Source organism: Pelobates fuscus, chromosome 11 (genome assembly GCF_036172605.1).
Source record: "Pelobates fuscus isolate aPelFus1 chromosome 11, aPelFus1.pri, whole genome shotgun sequence".
Taxonomy (NCBI): domain Eukaryota; kingdom Metazoa; phylum Chordata; class Amphibia; order Anura; family Pelobatidae; genus Pelobates; species Pelobates fuscus.
In genome coordinates, this window is record NC_086327.1 from 133,770,227 (window position 1) to 133,794,035 (window position 23,809).

At 39.9% G+C, this 23,809-nt stretch overlaps 1 protein-coding gene across 5 annotated transcripts in view; it reads right to left on the reverse strand.

Annotated features, from left to right (window-relative positions):
* Positions 1-23,809, reverse strand: part of ARHGAP32 (Rho GTPase activating protein 32) — a 139,310-nt gene that overhangs the window by 13,601 nt on the left and 101,900 nt on the right. For 2 of the 5 annotated variants that reach the window (XM_063436140.1, XM_063436138.1), the window contains 10 exons: positions 20,939-21,088; positions 11,198-11,300; positions 10,743-10,887; positions 9,989-10,071; positions 7,405-7,512; positions 6,113-6,258; positions 4,907-5,108; positions 3,020-3,168; positions 2,825-2,899; positions 1,283-2,227 (listed from right to left, as the gene is read on the reverse strand). In XM_063436140.1, coding sequence (XP_063292210.1) covers positions 1,283-2,227; positions 2,825-2,899; positions 3,020-3,168; positions 4,907-5,108; positions 6,113-6,258; positions 7,405-7,512; positions 9,989-10,071; positions 10,743-10,887; positions 11,198-11,300; positions 20,939-21,088 — 2,106 coding nt within the window. Of the gene's footprint in view, positions 1-1,282; positions 2,228-2,824; positions 2,900-3,019; positions 3,169-4,906; positions 5,109-6,112; positions 6,259-7,383; positions 7,513-9,988; positions 10,072-10,742; positions 10,888-11,197; positions 11,301-20,938; positions 21,089-23,019; positions 23,350-23,809 lie in introns of those variants that run through there. The other 3 variants (XM_063436139.1, XM_063436137.1, XM_063436141.1) reach the window with 2 other exon arrangements.

Consider the following 23,809-nt stretch of genomic DNA (forward strand, 5'->3'; position numbering starts at 1 on the left):
TTAGATATGGGGGTTATTCTCTAAACTGTTCATGATAGCCACAGTAGAAAATAATGCAGGAGAATAACCAAGTTATGTCAAGTTTCTTGACATAAGTCTCAGCAGGGTGGATTCAAAGTGATGATAGATCGCTATCAGCTACCTTTATTGTTATGGAATATTGCAAGAGCAATATATTGATATCATAACCCAGAGGTGTACAAAGCATGTAGCGCAACTGTGTATATTGATAAAGGATCACAGCGTGAGTGAGAGAAGTATCTGGTGTGGGTAGCCCTCACCAGGTTAAGTTTTAATACCTATGCTTAGAAGTTGCACTTTATGTTCTTGTATGTACCCAATTTCGTTTCCCGTTACCAGTAGGGAACCCCACTCCCAAGGATACTCTATCTTTAACATATTTATCCTGCTCTCCCTCCTTTCTTAGCATTGTGATCATACTATACAGTAAATCCCCTTCATAAAACAGTATATTTATTGCAGAGCAGATAGTGTGAGGTGGTAACAAGAATATGCATGCTCAGGTAAAGAAGGTTAGAGGAAAACACAATATTATTTTAAATGGGGAAAAGTAGTAAAAACCCCAAAAATGTGTTGCCTCTCTAACTTTGCTGCTTAGTAAATAAACCATCTACCTATGCCGTTAAAACCAAACAATGGAGGATGTGTGTAAGACCCAGTCCCTGTCTAGACACATATTGAGATTGTTAATTTGTTCTGCTTCATGCAAGTCAACACGCCCCAATAAATGCTGACAATGATTATGTCACCAGACACACTTCAGGATGTTCAGGTGCACAAATGTATGTGGAAGCACACACACAGAAACTCATCCGGCATTTACATCTTAGACTTATGCCCAGTGTCTCCTTCTTATGTGTGTGTCTGTCTGTGTGTGTGTGTGTATGTATCTGTACGGGAGGGGGAGCATGGGAAGCGAAACAGCTTGCGTGTGTTATAGTGCCACTTCTTAGCAGGTTCCCATAGCAGTAGATATACCATAAACTCCTGCTGAAATCTCAGCCATTTACAGTAGTAGAAGATCGAAAAAAGGGTGTTATTCAGAGTTGGAACTGTTTTTGTATTTATCTATACAGCACGTAAAAAAAGGTGACTGCTATAAACTGCACAAAATAATTTAGAGTTAAAAACATTACACTTGTTATGTGCATTTGTCTAGTATTGTGCAAGTCTTTCACAACATAAACCAGTAAACCTGTATTATCACATATGTCTTGGGTAGGGTATTACAAGGGGCTTTGTAAAATGAATAACAACTTACCTGGAGGCATAGCTAAAGTGGGGACAGTTGCGTCCTGCTCTAAGCCTGGCAGCTCGGTGTCTTCCTTTTGAGATGATCCAGTAACAGTCCTTGTATGGAGTTCCTGGTTAAATTCCAGTTCAGTTATGTGTGCAGTTTGAGATAAACCTTGAGACACTATTCCTGCAGTGTCCCCAGTTTCCAGACCAGTGGAGCTCCAATGTGAAATGCCAGGCTCTATACATGCTGCAGCCTCTGGTGAAGACACATTCATTGTACCCCCAAATTTACACGTCACACTCTGTACAGAGACCATATCCCTGGAATTACTGTCTTTGCACCAAGCCAATGATTGTGTACCTCCAGTGGTCCCATGGATGCTCCCAATCATTTCTGATACCCGGCTAGGCAATGAGATAGTGATGGGATCAGAAATGGTCAAAGAAGTTTGGGCTGCTTTACGGCCAATTTTAGGTGAGAAAGCCTGCACAACTCTTTCTGTAAAGGAAGGAGCTTTTGGAATTCTTTCTCCACTGGGACTGCGGTCAGGGGTTAAGAATGGACTTAAGATCCTGTCTTGCAGTGGAGACATGGGCTCAGAGCTGCTGGCGCTACCTGGTGTCCTCTCTTTGCCATTGTTAGTGGCAGTGTCTTGGTGGAACACACTGCTAATTTCTGCTCCTTCACTTTCTAACTGAGGTGGACTGCACTGGAAGGACATTGGATCAAAGTCCAAACTGGCCACCCCGATATCTGGAGGGCTTAGATCCTCATCCTCGTGTGAGCGACCAGACAACATTGCAGGAACATGGATCAGTCCCTCATCACCATCACTGTCTTGGTCATGGGGCAGATTATCGTATGAGTTGCAGCGATTACAGCTGTCCAGAAGATCTCCATTGTATGAGGCAGAAAGAGCATCACTGCTTGAGCGAGGGCGCCGTGGACGAAAAAGTTTAGACTCCCCTATGACAAAACCAGATACAAATTGGTGAGTCTATAGCTCAAAACGTATGTGTACATTAAAACGTTAACAATCAAGGGAACAAAGTTATTTTAAAGGATCAGAAAGTCCTTGGAGTGCTGTTTAATGTAGTGTTTACATGCCTATTTAATAAGTTGTAATATTCCCTCAGACTGCATGAATAGCATGAACCAGTTCACGTGTATCAATCCATACTGGATAAACCTCCATCATCTCTGCAAGGCTTTAAAACAAATAGGAAAATGAGGACATACTCCGCACATGACAAGCTGGTGTTTTTACCCAGCCATGCAGTTTGATGTGTTTTGGGAGCATGGTTGTTTCCAATGTAAATTAATGTAATAAGTAACTGCAGATAGTCGGTCTCTCTCCAGATTTACAGAACACACAGAAAAGCAGCATATCCAGTTTATCGCATGGTTACAATGCTGACTTACCAAGGGTGGATATTTTCACACATGCTGTATTCCTTTGATGTCATCATAAAAAAAGCTATAGAGGTGTCACAACTAATCTAGTTTTGGGTGTAAATGTGCTGTGAATGCATTTAAGCTCTTCATGTTGCATACCCCACTTACCATCAGCTGCGTGCAGTGAACTGAGTGACTCCTCACTTTTAGCAGAGCGCATTGTGCCCGTGTCAACCCTTCCACCTGTGAATGGGAAACAGGGTCAGCTGATATAACCAAGCACCAAACACCCAGACAAAGATTCTACTGCCTTACAAACGCATATACACTGAATCAATTCATAACCGTCTTCTGCCACTCTACCTGCCAAAGCCTTCATTTCCAGCGGCTCGCTGGGATTGCGCTGTAGCTTCCTTTTGGACATGTTGGATGAAGACGAGGATTTACCGAGGTTAAAGAAGGAACGCCAGCTGCCCACTGGAGATTTTTTCATTTTGTTCGGTGGTCTTTTCCTAATGGCAGACAATATATTTAATTAAATTAGCAAGTTACGTTCTTTTTTCGCCAATGACAGTCCTGCAAAACTATGCAACATTAAAGTGGCAAATAGTGGTATCCTCTGACAGTATCTTGACGTGCATTGGCATAGCTAGTAAACAAAATGCTATGTTAAACTTGTCTCTTTCAGAACTATCACTGTTTACCAGCATCAGCGACTGGCTCCAGATTCCTTGAAAAGAGCCATGAAGGTACATTACTGCCACACAACCTACATGTCTTGCCGAGCAAATTATTCCCAAATCACATAAAATGAACTTACATCTCCATATACTCTCACCTTAACAAAAGAGCAGTATAAAACTTATGGGTGTTTATTTCAAAGTCAAAAAGCTATAGCTTGCCAAATGTTTTATTGTTTGTTCATGTATGTGGTTTATTTATCAGAACACTGTGTGAAAAGTTACCTCTAAAATAGCAGGGCCCCGATACTGCTCTAGAAGTATGCCCTAACACTCTCCTCTCATGATGGAGTGATGTTGAAAATGACATTTCTATTGGTTAAAATAGCTAAAATTGTTTATTTGAGTCTGTGACTAAAATCACTGGAAAATGTACTGAAAAACAACTCATCAGAAGCAAAACAATACAGATCTGAGTATCTTATGCCAGTAAGTTTGTTTCTAAGATGCAAAGATCAAAAGGTTTCTTCCTCCAGTTCACACCTCTGAAAAGTCCCCCCTTTCCCTCTTGCAAAATGGGAAAAAAAGATATTGAAAACAACTGATATCAACTGTTTATTACTTTAATGTGCATATGGAACTGGCAAACTTGCCAAATTCCATGTCTCATGTTCGAAACACGCAACATTCCATGTCCCAAACCCGCCAGATTCCATGTCTCATTACCCAAACCCGACAAATTCCATGTCCCAAACATACCAAATTCCTTGTCCCATGTCACAAACATGCCAAATTCCATGTCACATTTTCCAAACATGCCAAATTCCATGTCCAATACATGCCAAATTCCATGTTCTTTGTCCCAAACACACCACATTCCATGTCTCAAATATGCCAAATTCCATGTCCCATTTTCCAAAAATGCCGAATTCCATGTCCCATTTTCCAAAGATGCCAAATTCCATGTCCCAAACGTGCCAAATTCCATGTCTCATTTTCCAAACATGCCAAATTCCATGTCTCATGTCCCAAACACACCCAATTCCATTTCCCATAAGGCCTGTGCTGGTCTTCTTTTAGTTCGGTAAGTGTAAAACTAGTCCTTCTCTGCCCATGCTCTTCAACAAAATGCGTTCTACATATATGGAATGATGGAAATGTCTCCCTGGATATCACCTCCCTATGTCACCCAACACACATTTTTAATATTACCTATTGGTTACTTGTTGGTTTATATCATTTTAACTTATTGCACTGCTGAAATTTCAACTGGACACTTACTATACATGCAGAAACTTATAACGTAAGCAGTGACCTGCATGACACAAGTTTGTATTGTACAATAATATGCAATGTGTATTCATAAACAATTAAATAAAAATAAAAAAGTGTTCTACTATTTGTAAAACCATAACTACAACTAGTGCTAGTACAATTAGTTTTAATAAAAGATTTGATCTCGTTTCATGCTGATAAATGTCCACTAGAGGTGAGCATACATAACTGGACAGTAGCTCTACCAGAATATGTCGTATTAGCAGAACGTAATAACGCAGGAACCCATTCTTACCTCTCTGAAGGGAACTCTATGACCGTGTGGAACCGGCCCTGTAAGGCTGCTGGACCTTCTCCCACCTCAATGTATTTGCTGTCAGCCACAACAGGGGAATTAATTTGAGCCTGTGTCCGTGCCTGGGCCTCTTCAAGACTAAGTAACTTGGTGGATGGAGAAGAGACCAACAAAGACTTAGGACGAGAAAGAGAAGTATGACCTGTTGAAGAGATGAAGAGGCATTCTGTAGTAAATATGTAAATTGAAACAATTTATGATCATAACTTAGCTGTAACTTGTACCTGGCCAAAATATCTAAATAACCCTATTGACATTTAATGGCCACTAGGAGATTTTACAAACTAGAAAAGCAAAGTGTACTCGGAAAACGCGCAAACTAAAACTTTGGGTGATCCCTTCAGGAAAAGACTAACCTTAAACTTTGGTGGGACAAGTATAAGTGAGTTATGGAGGAATTGTTAACCCCTTTGCTGTTATTTTCATGCAGAGTTAGATTAACTTTGTAACCTGTCTATCAGATGGAATGACAGCGATAACATTGTTACACCCAGACTTATTTAGGTGTAAGCTGAGTCACCCAAAGAAATGACAATAACTGCATGGGAGACTTGTGCCCTGTAGTTTTCCACCAACTAACCTAACTTACGAAAGAAACGTATTATTCATTAATTTGTGGGATTAGACGGATATGAATTCTACTGACTTGCTTACTAGTTAAATACTGATAACTTGTTATCACTAATGCGGTTCGTGATAGAGGTGAGGGTTTGCTGTACTCTGGTATTATGAAAGATTAGAAGTTGCCTTCAGTGTTTAGTAGTTTCTAGACTTGAGTCTTTCTTATTTATTTTTGGATTTCAATCTTCTGTGACTCATTCTGCAATTCTGTTTTACTTCAATAGTCCTGGACCTTTGCAGATTTTATCTGGCCCCAGGGTACTACTACCAGGAGCCCTAAAAGTCTTACTGAAGAAAGGCTGTTGGATGATCTTAGAACATCATTTGCCTAATGTTTTCAAAGAATTTAAAATACATGGTAGAAAATAGTGTACAATGATAACTACACTGTGGCGATCTGGTTGATATTTTTTCTTATGTAAAATCAAGTTTTGTACAGACATGGACCCCTAACTGAATTTAGTAATTTCACACATAGCTCCATGTATTCTGTATGTTTAAAGTAAACCTTGGTGGATCATTTACCTGCACCGTCCCGTATCACGGCACTAAGTTTGGGGCTGAAAAGCACCTCCACATGGTTCAATATAAACTCCACAACCACGGACTGGATTCGCACCTCCATGAAGGCTGCTGTGCCACTGAAACATGCCGATTCGATTTGCTTTGATCTAAAAACAGAAAAAGAACACAGGTCAAATACCTTGTCCTGGTATCAAACAACATAACCTGTCCAGCTGGGGCGCTATCAACACATTCCTCAACAGCACTCCGTGTCTCCATCTTGGAACTAAAGTGCACTCATCACTTGGAAGTTTTTAGTAAAGATAAATTCCTATAAAACTAAAAATAAGCATACTTTTTATACTGGCCCCAAGGGCTTAAAATCCATATTCAATGACAATTGTCACCATTTACACCAGCTGTCACAGGCATCAGCCTTTTCATATCATTTACAGTAGATGTCTGAGGCGCCTGCTGGCACCATATATATAGCAGGATCGTCCTACTATACATACATTTTTTTATCCTTGCACAATGGTAATGCATCACTGTGATGGTGCCAAGAATTATGTGTACACAGAGTGTCATTGATTGCATTTCTGGAGATGGCTTAGAGTTTAACGATAGCCATTATTATTGTGAAAAAAACCTCAAAACCCAACTATTTGAAATCCAAGATCTTAGCATCAAAAAGCTTAATCTGCTTTCAATCAGAAACCTTCGGAATACGCCTTGAATGGCCATATAGTGTGTTTACGTAAACTGCCACGATTGCATGACTGCAATCAAGTGTTTAATGCTACATAAAAACATAGATGCTGGGAAAAAAAAACCTAAAAAAAGAAAACTTAGCAAGATCCAAAAAATATATAATTCCCCTTATTGGACAGCTGGAGTCAAATATTGGTATGGGATCATTCTGAGTTTGGAGAAATCTTTCATTTTATTTTACAACCACATTGGAAGAGTCTCCAGAAACAGTGAGGCCAAGTGATATCTTTAACACTATTCGTATATCTGGATGAAAAACATATGCAGATGATCCAGTGTTCTGGCGAGAAGAGATTCCTTCATGCAGAGTGATCGCTGTGTAACGAAAAACATCTGCCTTTCACTTCTAAATAAGCAGGAAATAAATATCCATCCCATCTGAATGCCTAATAATTTTCATTGTGCATCAGGATATCTCAGAGTAGCTAGCATGGAACAAAAGAAACAGAATGTGAAAGTAACACTTTATACACGCTTTTACATAAAAAGGGCATCCCCACACATGTCGCTATGCACCATACCGGGAAGTAACGGTCCCATACCGGAGCAGGTTGGGGGCCCAGACGATAGCCAGATTCTTGGTGTGCATGTTAGTGATGGTGCAGTATGTAGCCAGACGCGATAAGTGCCGCATGAGGAACTCCAGTGTCCTGTGTGAGCAATGAAGAGATTGTCAGCCCTGCTGAGCATCCGTAAGAAGAATGCAACGCCCAAACTCCAGGCACCAAGGACTGAATACCATGCAGTATCATCTTGAATGTTCACATTAGGGACGATATATAGTACTTTAACCCCCCTCTCCCCCCCAAACAAAAAAAGAAAAAAAAGTCTAGCTGTATGTATCCTTCAGAGCTCTGCAGTGCAGGGATTTATGGGATACATAGAGCTCTCACACTGTACGTATCAGCTGTGAATAGCTTCATTCATAAAAATTTTAAAAAATAGTGAATCTATTGCCATAACAATGGAAGGAGTTAAAAGGTATTGGGATACTGGTGCAGAGTCTAAATAGCTTGTCATTCAGAAATGTAATAAACTTCAATTATGTGTTTTATAAAGGTGGAACCCAGTTTTGGAATGTATAATTAGATGACAAATCTATGTATAATTAAATAGTGCACACTTACATGTAAACACTGCATATTCTCAATGTAACAGTAGATTTAATTTTAAATCACAAGTTTTCCAATACTTAAAGAAATATGTCACAAAGGACGGAGGGAGGGGGTTGAATATTTCCATATCCCCTATTTTCCCCTGGTCATTTCTTCTTACCACCCAGTTTAGTGAATAAACCCCAATATGTACATGGTTTACAAGAATGTGAATTCTCCTCATTAATGCTTGATTTCTCTGTGTGCAAGCGGTAAGAACACAGTGTTCATTTGCAGAAATATTTTTTGTAATGTTCTAAAGAAAAATGTCAAATTCTGACAATTTTTACACTGAACAGAGATTTCCATCACGCTATATTTAAAGAATGCTGTAATGTGTCTCTAAGAAATTACATTAAAAAAAAAGTTTCAGTTAAGTTCAAGAATTAATTTCACTCTGAAATTCTATATAATAAATCATTAAAAAAAATACATATATACATAAACCTAATGAAATGCTACTTTGCTAAGAGAACGGAAATGCAGTCTCTTTTTACAAACAGCCTCTTTCAAGGTTTCAGGAATGGCAAGCTGAGCTAGAGTCAAAACAACTCCTACATTAGACAGTAGATCCCAGTAATCATGTCCTTTCACGACTGCCCTTTCCACACATTCCTTCATGCTAAGGGGGATAGCAGGGGCTGTTGAAACAGGCCACCTGTGTATTCTCTGTGTACCATTCAGTACAATACATGCCCCTACATTACAAGCCATCTTTGCATTAAGTGAGAGCAATTTTATAAATGTAATGAATATTTCACGTCTTTACGGATTATATGTGTATGCTAGCGTGCATTACATTGCCCATTGCCTTATTAATCAGTGGGTAAACGTTCTCCTCACAAGTAAAATATGCCATAAACCAGGAATCTGACCAATGTACAACTGGAGACTTGTCTGAGCAGGGCACTCATTACCTCTTGTGTCTGAATGCTGGAGGTATGTGTTTGCTTTCTCATTGTACAGTGCTAGGGCAAACTCTGGCATTAGAAAAGAATTGATCATAGCACTCAATATATTGCACATGTAAAGTAGATCCAGAGATAGGAAACAATCTGATATGTCTTAGTTTAAAATGTAAGCAGATAAATGGTAAAGATAGCAAGGTATTTATCCAGGTACATTAAGCTTGGTGTTAGTTTCCAAGTACTTCCCAGGGTTATTTTTACTCAACTTAATGCTACTAGAGTTGACTTTGTCAGGAATACGTTCTATAAGACGAATGCACTACAGTTGGGGTGCTAACCACTGCGCTATCTCAGCTATATTAAGATATTTCACTTTATTTTCTGGTTTGCTTATACAGACACTTCAAGAGGCAGTAAATTCAGATATTTTTTTTTTATATAGGTTGGGCATTTTGTACCCTGTTTAACTGTGATTCAGTAATCTTTGAGACCAATGAAATACTGAAAGCACACCTTATTGACCAGACATTTATTTCTAAGCACATAGACTGACAGTACATGATATTCAGCAGCCAGGAACTGGAATGTTACTCAATTAAAAATTGATTTATTCCTAACACTACAGTGTCCCTATGCACCACCCTCTGCCAATCAATGAAAGGGTTAAAAAATCATTTCATTCAATTCCCTTAATTCCAGTGCCGAGGTCCCTGGGTTGGGCTTCTCCTTGGCTGAAGTCAGACGATGGGGGAACCCAACGCATATGCAGAGTGAGCATAAGGCCTTCCCCCATAGGACTCCATGCTTTTCTACAGGGATTTAGAGGACATCCTCATGCAAAGCGTGAGAACGACCTTCACGTTTCATGGAATCAGACCCTATAAAACTGCAGGAAGCGCACTTGTAATGTTTTACATTGCAGGGCTAAGGTGGACAGGGACACTGCACCCAGACCACTTCAGTGAAATGAAGTGGTCTTGGTGCCTATTGTGTCTGTTTAAATGTGAAGCTACAGTTAATTGTGAGAGGAGTGCCTGCTTCACAAGGTGAGTGTGCTTACTGACCTGTAATGAGGGGGAGGCAGCTGTTGGATGACATCATGAATTTTCACTAATCGTTCCTCGTCAGTGGCTGCGGAGACTGCATCCTGTAAGAAATGGAAGACATAACGGTGAAAAAATCTCCAGGATATTCAGAGTGTGCAGTGAGCACACAAAATAAGAAACGTTCTCAGCAATCCTGCCCATCTCTCTGCCCTCAATGGGAGCATTAAGCACGTCCAATAAACCCCCGCAATGCAGGAGCATTGTAGCATGCAGCCATCGTGTAAATCAGGAAAAGACTGCTGAAAGAGGCGTCATAAGCTTGCTAAAAAAAAATAAGGATTCTCAACACTCCGCAATACATACAGGTGGTTCATTCAGCCATCTACGTGAAAGGGCAACATTTTAACATGTATGTGTCTTTCTCAAGCCATACTTATTTACAGCTTATCAGCTTGCTCCATCAGTTTTTGTATTTAATTTTTCTTCATGAATGGAGTTAAATGTGTCGAAACTCAGCGCTGGCTTTCTCTCTGAAAGCCACTGGAGGTTGAAGGTATTTAAATGGCATCAAAGTATTTCATGTATTTGCACCCAGAAGCAGAGATTCTTACTGTTTTGTTAAGGTGTGCCATTCTTGCAGATTTCTGCAGGTCTGAGCAACAAAAGGCAAGAAGTGACAGGATAGGACTTCCGCGCACCATAACCCATACAATGAGCAAACTTGGCTACACACTGCCTGGAGTTACTATGGCAATGCTTAAAGTCAACTAACCGAGAACTTCTCGTAGAGCTGGTAAGTCAGGAGAGGATTGGGAAGCTCCCGGAAGTAGAGTTTACAGAGCGAACCCACACAGTGAATGTCCTGGATATACACATCTTTCGTCAGGTCTGGGATCTGCTCAGAATCAAATTCATGGCTGCAAAGAGGGGGGAAAAAACACATTGTATTCTCAATGCATTCAAACAAATCTTATCTGATAAAACTCCTTAATCAACACTTGATTCTACTAGTGGAAAGACTTATCTACAAACTGTCTATATCTGTAATGGAATTATTATTAAAGTCAATTACATTATCTGGCCGTGCTGCTGTAAAGATAATGGTGTGCAGTACGTTTTAATGCCTGCTGCCAAGAGCTGTGTTTAGTAACTTTTGTGTACTTTTCGCACAATGTTTTACTAGAATTGTGTGCGTGATTTTGTAAGTGTGCATAGTTCATCCCTCACCGCAGCTTCTGAATGTTGGATGCTATTCCCGACAGCCGATATATTCCATCCACGATGCCATGCTTCTCTATAAATTCTGTGCAGCTCCGGAGGACCTGGGGGACTTCACAGGGAACAAAAGAAATGAATTAGGGGAAAGTGCAGCCTGTGAGAGCAGGGAGTCACTCAGTGACGGCTTCAAACATGGCAAGAATCCGCAATCCAACCAGTATGAAGTGACTTATTGTGCCCTCTCCTGGCACCTTCTGCTCTCCAAAGATAAGACAAACCTGTCTTTAAAAAAACAATTCCTGTCTGTTGAAGTAACTGCATACAAACAGGAGACCATCCTACATCTGGAGTCTGACACACATAATGGTGCATGAGATATTTACGTGTACTAAGGCAATGTTAACTATTTTTGTAATGCATAAAAACAATTTCCATCTCCTTGCTTTCAGTTTGAAGTTGTACTAACAGGCTGTGTTTATGATCACAGCATACCCTTTACATTTGTTTAGGCATGTTTAGGCATGTAAACAGATTCTGCTTTACCCTCTGACGTTCTCCTGTTTTCTATTAGGTAAGGGTTTGTTTGAGTTGATCCTATGCAGGATCTGGGGTCAGGGCTGGAGTTAATTGCCTCTACTTACCATTTTACTGGCGTCTGTATTTTACCTTTCGTAGCCTTGAAACAGGCTACATGTTCTTTTTTGTTAAACCAGCAATGTATTTCCCTTACTCAGTGTATTTCTTGTATTAACTACAGAGATGTAAACTGATAAAACACATTTTTCTGTTAGCCGTCACACATGCATTTTTTACATGTCCTTTTATTAAACCATCTAACTAGTTACTTTACTTTTTATATTTTTATTTGTGCACTAACCTTTTTAAAAACATACACTTCTATAAGCCCTGAATATGTTCTTTATTAACTGCTTCATAGTCCCATTATTATTACCCAGAAAGCACAAACATTCTACAGTGCAGATCAACAAAAATACAACTTCCTATTATAAAACAGGTTTGTCATCCCGGAACAAACCGGTCTAAAGGAAGGGAGTTAAAATGAAGGTCCACAGTGATTGATGGGGTTAGAGTCTAGAAAGCTTTATATGATTTATATATATTAATGAAACAATGGGCAAATACAGCAAGGGACAACTGGTAAGTGTATATGCCTTACTAAAGAAATGGGTCTCTAACCATTCATTTTTATGTGTAGAATAGAGAAAAGCTGAATTGATGGGGAACAGTTTATCCTAGAGATGTCTCGTAGCTGCAGGATTTGGATATTGGCATTGAGTTTCATATTTTAAGTGGCTTTCCATTCAGAGATGGAGGAGAGGCAGAGATCCAAGAGTTAAGGAGAGAGATCCTATTTTATTATGAGTCTTACATTAATTGCAATGCATTACCACATATTACATGTAAAATAACTATTTATGCAGGAAAGAGGGAATTGCGTCTACCGGTAATTTTCTATTGCCAAATGCAAAACTAGAAGCAGCCATGGTACCCCAGTAGTTTTTGTATCAATATACAGCAGTCCATTATTATTTGGACAGTGACACACATTGGCATATTATGTTTGCTTTCATTTCACAATATTTACATCTGTGAACGATGTACGAATTGTTAACATCCCTGAGGACTATTTTAAGGCAGAAAAAAAAAAAAAAAAAAAAAAGTGTTTTGCCGAGCTTTTACATTCTGTCTTCTGATGGCTTTTGCCCCTTACAAACACTTAAATGGTAGAATTTTTTTTTCTATTTGCTAGAAACATGTATTGCTTAAGAAACACAATGATGGTTTTGCTACTTTGACTTTCAAGTTGAATTTCACAACAATTTTTACTTTAAGCAAATAACCCTGATTGTATTTAAAAATATAAAATTACCATGGCTCATTATATCGGGCAAAGTTATTAAAATATAAGGAAGTCAAATGCTTTCTTTAACTCGGGGTATTACTGAAAGGAGAGATTCTATTGCAGCTGCTGTTGGGGTGAAAGCATTGTGGTGAGGTGAAGTGTGGAAATAGGAGGGTGTTTTATTTGTTAATCTCCCAAAGATCACTCATACTTGACATGTTTGGGCTGTTCACAAAATCTACTCAGGAGAAATATGTCGAGCATATAACTTTGATAAGAAGCAAAAGTGCTTCATGTATATGAGAACCTGAAAGCTAGCCTCTAAATATAAATATACCATTGAATTACATTGATTCTCTATCACATATAAAATCAATTTTCTCCTAGCAAGATTTGTGATGTGTTGAGTCAGAAAGGATCAGCCATTTTCCTGAAAGTACATTTAGGATCGAATGGCAGGACGGAAATAAAATATTATCGTATTGTAAGAAACATGTCAGCATCTCTGCACATGATGACGGATACCATTATCATCCAAATTCTCCATCTATTAACTGATCTACATCAAAACATAAAACTCTTCCATGGATCACAGCAGTACATATCTGCTGGTTATCTTTCCATTTTACAAATAATTAATGTAAAATGCTGCATGTATGACACTAGCAGAATGATGAGATTTACCATTAAATCATGTTACAACAATCAAGGCTCTTATATGTGATTAAAAAAAAAAAAAAAAACTACAAACAAAAACATTTTAAGTGAAATTTGGATGTTTGTGACCAAATACCTAATCTTTGTCATCAAAAGTGCATCTGTTTGAGAGATATGTTTAGGCTAAATGGTGTGGCAATACAGTATATGTAAGGCACAATGGCCGTTTGTGAATCTTGTTAGATAAAAGCTCAATGCATGTCTATAAATTAATATTTATCTAAGGTTAAGAACCTGAAATCACTCCCTGTCCGTGTTTGTATATACCAATTCATATAACCTTTCCATATCTCTCAGAGGTGGCTCTGGCTCTCAGGGGCTGAAAGTTATTGTTGCAGGTGTAACTCTTACACCTGGTTTCTAGACGGTCCTTCTCTTTATGCTGGAAGGTGGGAACACCCCGCTGTTAGGGAGTCTGCCCTGTAATTATGGGTGCACGCAGCACCTGCAACGTGTAGGCTCTTCTTGCACAAACGTTAGTAAGTTTCTTAAATATTTATTAGTATCTGTCAGCTTGAAAACTCCCTTTACTTCCCCTTTAATTGCTTAATTTATTAAAAGATTTTCCCAGAGTAGTTATTATTATTGGTATTTATAAAGCGCCAGATTATTCCGCAGCACTTTACAATAAAAGGGGAATTTACCAAATTAGACAATAACAAAATGTAACAGGAACAATAGGTAGTTGAGGACCCTGCTCAAACGAGCTTACAGTCTAGAGGAGGTGGGGTATAAAAACACAATAGGAAGGGTATTGAGGGAGACCGCAAATAGGCATGGTGGGAAAGCAGCAGAATTGGAGGTGAGAGTGGAGTGCGGCCCTATAGGAGAGAGCAAGAGAAAGATGTGACAGATAGAAGTTACTCTTGGAGGCCATAAGCAATACTGAAAAGAAAGGTTTTGAGGGACTTCTTAAGGGATTGAAGACTAGGGGAGAGTCTGACAGGGGTAGGCAGGCTGTTCCAAAGGAAAGGAACCGCCCGTGAGAAGTCTTGCAGGTGTGAATTTGCAGCGAGGCTGTGAGCAGCAGACAGGAGAAGGTCACAAGTAGAGCAGAGAGTCCGATAGGGGGCATGGCTATGAATCAATGTAAGAGATGCTAGAGTTGGTTAGAGATTTAAAGGTAAGGGTTAGTATTTTAAATTGACTCCTGTAGGGTACAGAAAGCCAGTGTAAGGATCGACAGAGGGGTGAGGTGTGAGAGGAGTGACAGGAGAAAAAGATCAGCCTGGCAGCAGCATTCATCACAGATTGTAGGGGGGCAGTACGGCTTCTGGGGAGGCCAATTAGGAGAGAATGACAGTAATCCATGCAAGAGATTACTAGAGCATGAACAAGCTCCTTGGTAGCATCTTGCGTAAGAAAGGGGCATATGTGGGCAATGTTTTTAAGCTGGAATCAACAGGTTTTAGCAACAGACTGGACATGAGGCGCAAAGGTGAGGCCAGGATCAAAAATGACACCAAGACAGCAAGCTTGAAAGGATGGGGTGGGCAGGTACCGTCAACCCGCAGGGAGAGTGAAGGAGGAGGATCAGTGTAATGAAGAGGAAAAATAAGAAACTCAATTTTAGAGAGATTGATTTTCAGAAAGTGGGAGGACATCCAATCAGAGATAGAAGAAAGGCAATTGTAGGACAGCAGGGGAGAGGTCGGGGGAGCTGAGGTTTATCTGGGTGTCCTCAGCATACAGGTGGTAGTGGAATCCAAATTAATTAATGAGTTTGCCAAGAGAGGCAATATAGAGAGAGAACAAAAGGGGACCAAGAACTGAACCTTGAGGGACTCCAACTGAGACAGGACGAGGAGAGGTCGTTGGAAAAAAGAGACATTAAAGGAGGGTTGAGAGAGATAGGAGGAGAACCATGAGAGGGTTGTGTCACAGAGACCAAGAGATTGAAGAGTTAGGAGAAGGAGGTCATGATCAACAGTGCCAAAGGCAGCAGAGAGGTCAAGAAATAGTATGGTGTAATGACCATTTTTTTTTAAAGACTTTTTTTAGCCACATGACCCTCTACCTTAACTCACACAGATCTCTCTAAAATTGTCCAGGGCGTCTATTTACTAATTTACTTGGCACAGATTGTAATTAAAATGATACAACCTCCATTAAAAATCAGATTTACAATTTACAGGCTTTCAGCTGTTTGTAATGAACAAATCTTACAAAGCAATTTAAATTGAGCAACAAAATGAATGCTTCAAGTGGTGTCCCCAATATAATGACTTCTTCAGTCTCAAAATTATTCAACCCCTGAATAGAATCATTCACAGACATGCAAAACAGGTGTTGTCTTAGTTGCACCAGTTGTGCTTGAGCTGGAACACTTTAAATACCTGAACTGGGTAGGGGTTTGTTGAGTGTCACTTTTGACTGCATGATAGAAATATGGGCAAGTCAAAAGAATGGTCCACAAAGTGAAGAGAACATCACCCTTCACAAACAAAAAACAGGACAAAAAAGATAGCGAAAGCACTGAAAGTTTTTAGAGACAAGACGTTGGAAGCATAGTTCGCAAGTTCAAAGTTGTAGGAACAGTGGTTACACTACCTGGATAGGGCATAAAAAGGAAGCTATCAATGGCTGCAACCAGATTTCTGAGAAGGCAGGTTGTAAAAACCCTCAAGGGACTGCAAAAGGCCTGCAGCAAGACCTGGTGGCAACACGCACTGAGGTTTCAGCAAGCACAGTAAGGCACGTACTAAATGTAGAGGGTTTCCATGCCAAACATACACCACTACTGACCCAATATGCTCAAAATCATATAAATATGCCACAGAGGTTTTGGGATTCTGTTCTGTGGAGCGATGAAACAAAACTGGAACTTTTCAGCCCCATGGATTAGCAGTATATGTCTGGAGGAAGAAGAATGAAGCATACACTGAAAAGAAAACTTTTACAGTTGAGCACGGTGATGGCTCGGTGATGTTCTGGGGAACTGGAAACCTGCAATGTGTGGAAGACAAGATGGATTCATTGAAGTATCAAGAAATCCTAGAAGAAAATCTCTGTGAGGAAGGTGAAGCTTGGGCATCATTAGACTTTACAACAAGACAATGATTCCATACATACCTCAAATTCCACCAAGGCTTGGTTGCAGAAGAAGTCCTGGAGAATTCTACAGGTGCCACCACCCGAGTAGAACCCCATTGAAAGTGGTTGCAGCACGCAAACCCAAGAATATTACTGAACTGAGCAATGGGCTAGGATTCCTCAGGAATGCTGCCAGACGCTGGTGTCTGGCTATGCATCTCGTTTGCAGCAGGGTGTTCTACAAAGTACTAAATATGCTTGCCATGAAGGGGTTGAATAATTTCCAGAGTGGAGAAGTCCTTATAAGTTGCTTTATCAGTTGAATTTAAGGAAACCACTTGAAGCAATCTTTGTATTGAGCTATTTCAATTGCTTCTGTTTGATTTTTTCATTGCAACTGAAAGTCTGTAACTTTTGACAATAAACCTGATTTTTAATGGGGGTTAAATAATTGATTACAACTGTACATATTAGCTGGCTGATATTTTATATAAACACAATGTTAGCTTTTCAGTATTTTATACTGTCAATACATCGAACATATAACAGCATTCAGTTTGAAATGCTCTCTGTGCGAATAGCAATCTGAAAAGCTTGTTCATATTGGAAATCATGTTTGCCTATAAATGACTGTGTACTAAACAGCACTTTCATAGTTTGGCACACTCACAGCACTGGTTTATAGAAGAGCTGTTTAGTAGAACTTCCACTGCACGGGCAAATGTAAAACAATTATAACTGGCATTCCAATTTGTCTTTGCAAGTGAAATTTGGGTATAATTACAAATTCCTCCATGTACATATCTACTAAACTGTGCTTTCAAACCCTGGCACACAAACACAAGACTATGAAAGCACTGTTTAGTAGACATGCATATGAAGGCAAACATAAGGACAGATATGTAGATCTATATTTACTACATGTACAGGAAGGGAGGGGTTCTACTTCTATTAGTGTGAGCAGCACAATCCCGCTTCTGGATTATTGTTCTTTTTACTCTACATTTTGTTTTTGTTTTTTAGCTTTATGTATCAGAATAAATAATAATTAATTTATTTAGGACACCCTGGACCCTCCTGCATTTAATTCATAATGTACTGGATGTCACTTTCCATGGTGGGGAACATACCACCTAAGCTGTATTGAGCATAACCCCATTAAGCTCCACATTTGTAAGGGATTTTCTTTCTATTTGCACTAAGAAATGTTACAGTGTGCACTATTTCTTATTTCGGTTTTATTGCATACCCTATATAAGGAGAGGATTGTCGCTAACCAGCATCCCTAATTGGCGATTATAGCACTTCACGCTATATTTAGGAGCCAATACACAGGCTCCATACCACGTGAGTGCACATTCATGTTATCTTTTTTAAATTTTTATCCAGATATATTAGACTAGAGTAGTCTATCTGTATGCTTTGTATTTTTTATACAAACTTCCAAACTGCTGACTGAGACCAAGGGAACCCACAAAACTCCAGAAGCGGGATTGTACCACTCACGCTTACATAAGTGGAGCTTTCAAGAGCTCCCAAAATCTAAATACTGTAAGGCACTACCCCTCCCTTCCTGTACAAGTAATTTACATCTATTCGGAAAGAGGAGAAACTCTGGATCGGGTGTTCGAGCTGCCTACCCTCATCTAATACTACTGGAGTGCTAAACCACCATATAGACTCTATATATTTACTACTTGGCTGCTTATCTTCCTGCAGCACAGCATGTGCAGAGCAAAGACGGGATGTTAGGAATACTTAAACGTAACACTTTTAATTTTTGATTTTTTTGCAAAAGCTATGAATATCTGACCATACAATAAAATACAGCATGTTAATGAGGCTATAACTTATCAAATGCATTAAAGTTGACAGTATTGCCTGGAGTGTCCCATTCGATATGCTGAAACCTGGTAGTGTTTCTGGTGATATCACTGCAGGCAGATACATTACACAAATATAATTTAAAATACCTTAACATACCTCACCTTGAAGCTACCAGCTAGTCAATATAACACTTTGCATGATTAGCTCATCATGTCAGGAACAGCTTTATTAAGGAAGATATTTTCATGGGGAATCACAGATAAGAAGAGAAAAGGCATTAGACTGTGTCTAAACCAAACCGAAGGATTTCACACATTGAACGTGATACACAAATTCAGAGGTTTTCACACAGACTGCAGGGCCAAAACACCCCACCAGAAATAAAACGCAGTCTAGGAGCACAAGAATCATACTTACTCAGACAATCCAATAAAAGAATGGTTCAACTGGACTTGTCTCACCCTTTGATCCTATTAAACACCATTTGTGTGTGCCTCGACTGCCTCTCAGTTTTTACAAGTCCAAAATAAGCATATTCATGATTGTCCAAGCATGTAAGTTAATGTATGTCTAGCTGTAGCTAATTAAAGATGACCATTGTAGTGGAATGGAGAACTCAAATGTACTTTTATTCTCTTTTGTTCGGCTGTCTGTATACCCCCGTTCATTTACCGAACCCCCTCGCTGTGTGGCCTTTTGTTTGCAATTTATAATCACCGACCACCCCTGACTGTTAACCACAAATTGGTTATTAGTTCAAGTGCTTGCCCTGTGTCGCCGCAGTTCGTATAACCGAACGCATGTGTTCAAACAATTGGCGGCCATTTTGTCTCCCAAACGTGGGCAGCAGGACATGGTCGTCGACGGCGTGGAACTAATTTCCAATACGCGACCCCACGAACACCCGGGAAACTGGTACCGCTGCCCATGCAACTTCCCGAATAGTTAGGAGAAAAGCGTTCGGGAGACAAACTACCGAACAGGGGGGAGCATTTGTACCCTAACAGCCAGGGAATGGATTCATCAGTGTTCGTGTGAGAACCCCCAAAAGAATGGCCTTCCTGAACCAATGAAGGGATTTGAGTGATATTTCGGCAAAGTGTGCGCTCAGATCCAAGCTATTCGGTGATATGACTTTTGTAGGGTTGTGAAGATCGTAAAACTTATTTTTGTGGTGTTTTCAAATATTGTAGATTTTTCTGTACCGGAGAGATAATTGAGTTATAGCTTTTTCTCACGCAATTATCTCTCTGGCACAGAGGATACTGGTAAGAAAAGCCTGGTAAGTTTGACTGAGAAACCGCATGCTATGGGCAATGTATAAAAGCCGTGTGTGGCAGGAATAAAAGTTGTACTCCCAGAACTGTGTTTCGTCAAGTTGCTGGGGAGGAGGTGGGATATTTCTTTGGTGTTTTTCTTGTTCCTGATTATACTCTGATGGATCCAGCGGAGAAAAGTCCCTGCTAGGACTAGTGCTCTGCAACATCCATGAGGTCCGTCTAAGGTCAAAGGAAGGAAGTTAGTGATGGCCCATCTCTTCCAAGGAACAGGACTACTGCCTTTGGCCAAAAGGAGGAAACCTCAGAGGATTGTTTATACAGAGCAAGTTCTTATGCCACATAAACTGATCCATGGAATGATAAATACAGCTCAAGAGTGCACTGACATTGATCAGGGATTGTGATTTACTTATATTGCTATATTAAGGATTGTAAGATGTCAATGGTATAAGCTATCAGCCAGGCATACACAAAGACTTGCTAGTGCATGCATTGTGTGTTTTTTGTTTCAAGACAACATTATTCATAAGATATTTTACCAGGATGGATACATTGAGATTTTGTTCGTTTTCAAGTATGTCCTGGGTCCACAAAACATTGCATTGTTACAATAGGATACAATATACAAATATATATATATATATATCAGCATCAAGTGAGTGGGCCCCACTAGAGGGAAGTTAGAGGAGAATTATACCTCAAAGTTTTTGTTTAAAATGGGTGCCAAATGTATGCAACTCTATGAAGACGCACACACATCCCACTAGCCCTGCTTCCTCCAATTAGCACATTTTATCCACAACAAAGCCCCCTCACGTATTTTAAAACTTCTATTGCCTTTGGACATCCTTATAACATCCCCATTCTAACAGCACCGCAACCTAGTGTTGCATTTAAAGAGCACCACGACCTAATGTGTCATTCTAACAGCACTGTGACCTGATGTAGCATTCTAAGAGAATGATGACCTAGTGCAGCATTCTTCTAGCATTGTGACCTTGTACAACATTGTGTGAGCGATGTACTCACCATCCTGGCCTGAATTGAGAAGATGCTCCCCGAGGTCGCATCCAAACACACGTTCTCTCAGGATCCCTCGCTGCTTTAGCTTTTGTTTGCTGGGTCGGGACTTCATGAAGGTTCTTAGGAATGTGATGAGTTTGCCGTGCTTTCTGGATACTGCCAAAGAAAAATAAATTATGTTTTGAGTCCTGGGAACAATAGAGTGTTATAATGTTGCCTCTGCAAGCAAGGCAATGCATTGAGATTTAATGAGCCTCCCAACAATCAGGGAGATTTTCAGAGATACCTATCCGCTTATAAGGCTATTAATAACAATATTTTGAATATGTATTTTCCTGTTGCATGGCCCTTTTCACTATGTAGAGTATTTTTGTACACACTTGGTTACCATAAAGCTGCTGAGTTACATATCCTGCACCTCAGCTTTCTGATTTTCATTCTAATCATCTGGATGAACAAGGTGTTTGAGGGCATTATGTTTTTTGTTTTTTTCATATATATTTAACTTTTAGTGTCCAAGCTGTGGTTATGCAAAGCTGGGTGTGGATGGACAGTGGCAAAGTTGTAGATTGACCATCCTGTTCTCAATTATAACAAAGTGGTGGATGGTAACTTAATAATAGGAAATAACACATAGGAATAAGCCTTGCTTTACGTTTTCAAGCACTGCAATCCTTTCTGCTACAGAAACTAATTCGGAAAAGTATAAAAAGTTCCAAATGTCTGATGACCAATTAGCAACTGAAAACCACTGATGCCCTTGTAATTCTTATTTTTGGTTTTGCTTTTTAATTCTAAGTACGGTATGTATAATTAGACCTAACTGTAGCTACACCCCATCTTCATGAACTAAACCCTGCCCTTGGAGCTTTCAAACCTACTATAACATGTCTCAGTAGATGCCATCACTTGATCAGTTAGGGCACATATTGACCAAGACCTATTCAGTACAAAATGAACTGAGCATAAAAGCCTGCACTTAGCAATAAACTGCTAGTAATGTATATGTATTTCCTGAATATTCACAAGCATCAGGTATGGATCAATACAGCTCACGTAGTATACTTGGTACTGCTAGTGTACAGCCTGATACACCTGCCATGCCTATTTTGCAGCTTATTTCATACTTTGGGCTATGCTATTTATAATACATATACAGCGAGCCCTATTCAATGACACCTAGTTCAGCAGTACAATTGTAACACCTGCATGCCTCCTGATCCTGTACTCATTTTCAGAGCAGACTATACAAATCATTCAGACACCAGGTGTCTGCGGTTATACAACGGCACTGTAAAAATAGCTCACACTCAGTGCAGTAAGAAAGCTCTGAGTGGTACCATAGACGGTGCCTGAGCAAATCCACTGCTATTCACTTCAACACAACAATAGCAATTGAAGTCATGAAGAATTAAATAATTCAGCTGCTATCTAGTAAGACAGGCATGCGGAGAGATCCCCAACTATGGACGATAAATCCAGCTATACTGGATAACATCAACTAGCTAGTCAAACAGGCATGCGGAGGGATCCCCAACTATGGACAATAAATCCAGCTATATTGGATAACATCAGCTATCTAGTCAAACAGGCACACGGATGGATCCCCTACTATGGACGATAAATCCAGCTATACTGGATAACATCTGCTATATAGTCAGACAGGCATGCTGAGGGATCCCGAACTACAGACGATAAATCCAGCTCTACATCTTGATTAATTAAATGGTGCTGTATGATCTATATAAAAAAATGCTCAGAAAGAAATATGTGCAGACACATACAATATATACTCACGCCGGATTCCTAGCTAGGGTAAATTGGACGAGAAACTCCTAGTAACAGAGGTAGCATATCAATGCTTAGAACTCACCAATATCGGCAATACAGTGTGACAAAATACCTATAATTGTCTAACTTAACACAGGTGTTTTAATGAAGCTTTTTAAGATTTCAAATTGTACATTCTACTTACGTGCTGATCCCTTTTTTGTATAAATAGAAGGATATTTCTAATTCATTTATTGATGGCACAGATTAGGCAGTGATCCCTAATGTTATAAAAGGCAGGGTGTGAGACTACTTACCTGGTGGTTTGGCGGTGAACAGAGCCTGGGTGACAAATTTTACACCGATCCCAGGACAGAGAAGGTGACCCTGCGTGAAACATCCAGGTAAACAGTTCCTGTGCGTTTATAACAACACCTTTAATCATGGGGCATCTGGTGGACACGTGTTACTCTGGGTCCCGCACCCAGAGTACGTCTTAAAAGATTCTGTCTCCTATAATGCTTATCCCAGCTTAATAAACTCACGTTTTCCTCAAACTTCTCTGTAGACTGCCTGTTTAGCTGTGTTCCATGTTCCTGTTTTGCAGAGTAAAAGGTGCTCCCTCCTTACTCCTCAGGAATTTCTCCTCCTCCTCCTCCTCCTCCTCCTCCTCCTCAGGTAAACACTCTCCTCCCTTATCTCTGATGACAATGAGGCTCATCCCCTAAAGCAGGCTCGGTCACACCCTGTGTGGAGTTAAAGTTACCAGGTGCAGTCTCTGTGACCCCCTCCCCCACGTCCCTATTATCTCCAGAAGGAAGCAAACACATGATCACAGTCCAGAAATACCGATGCAGGTTTCTAAAACCTCACTCTGGTTACAGCTGGACTGTGACACAATGGAAGGACAGGAGACACAATGCATTGTGTCTTAAAGGGATATTATATAACTGTTTAGGAATGTGGCTGCATTCATCTGGAAAGACCAGCACTGTCACTATGGGATGATAAAGGCATTATAGAGAAATTGTCACTTTTCTAGAAATTAAACCACTGAATAAATGGTGAAAACTCTGAATACCAACTACAAAACCAGTGTTTAACCTT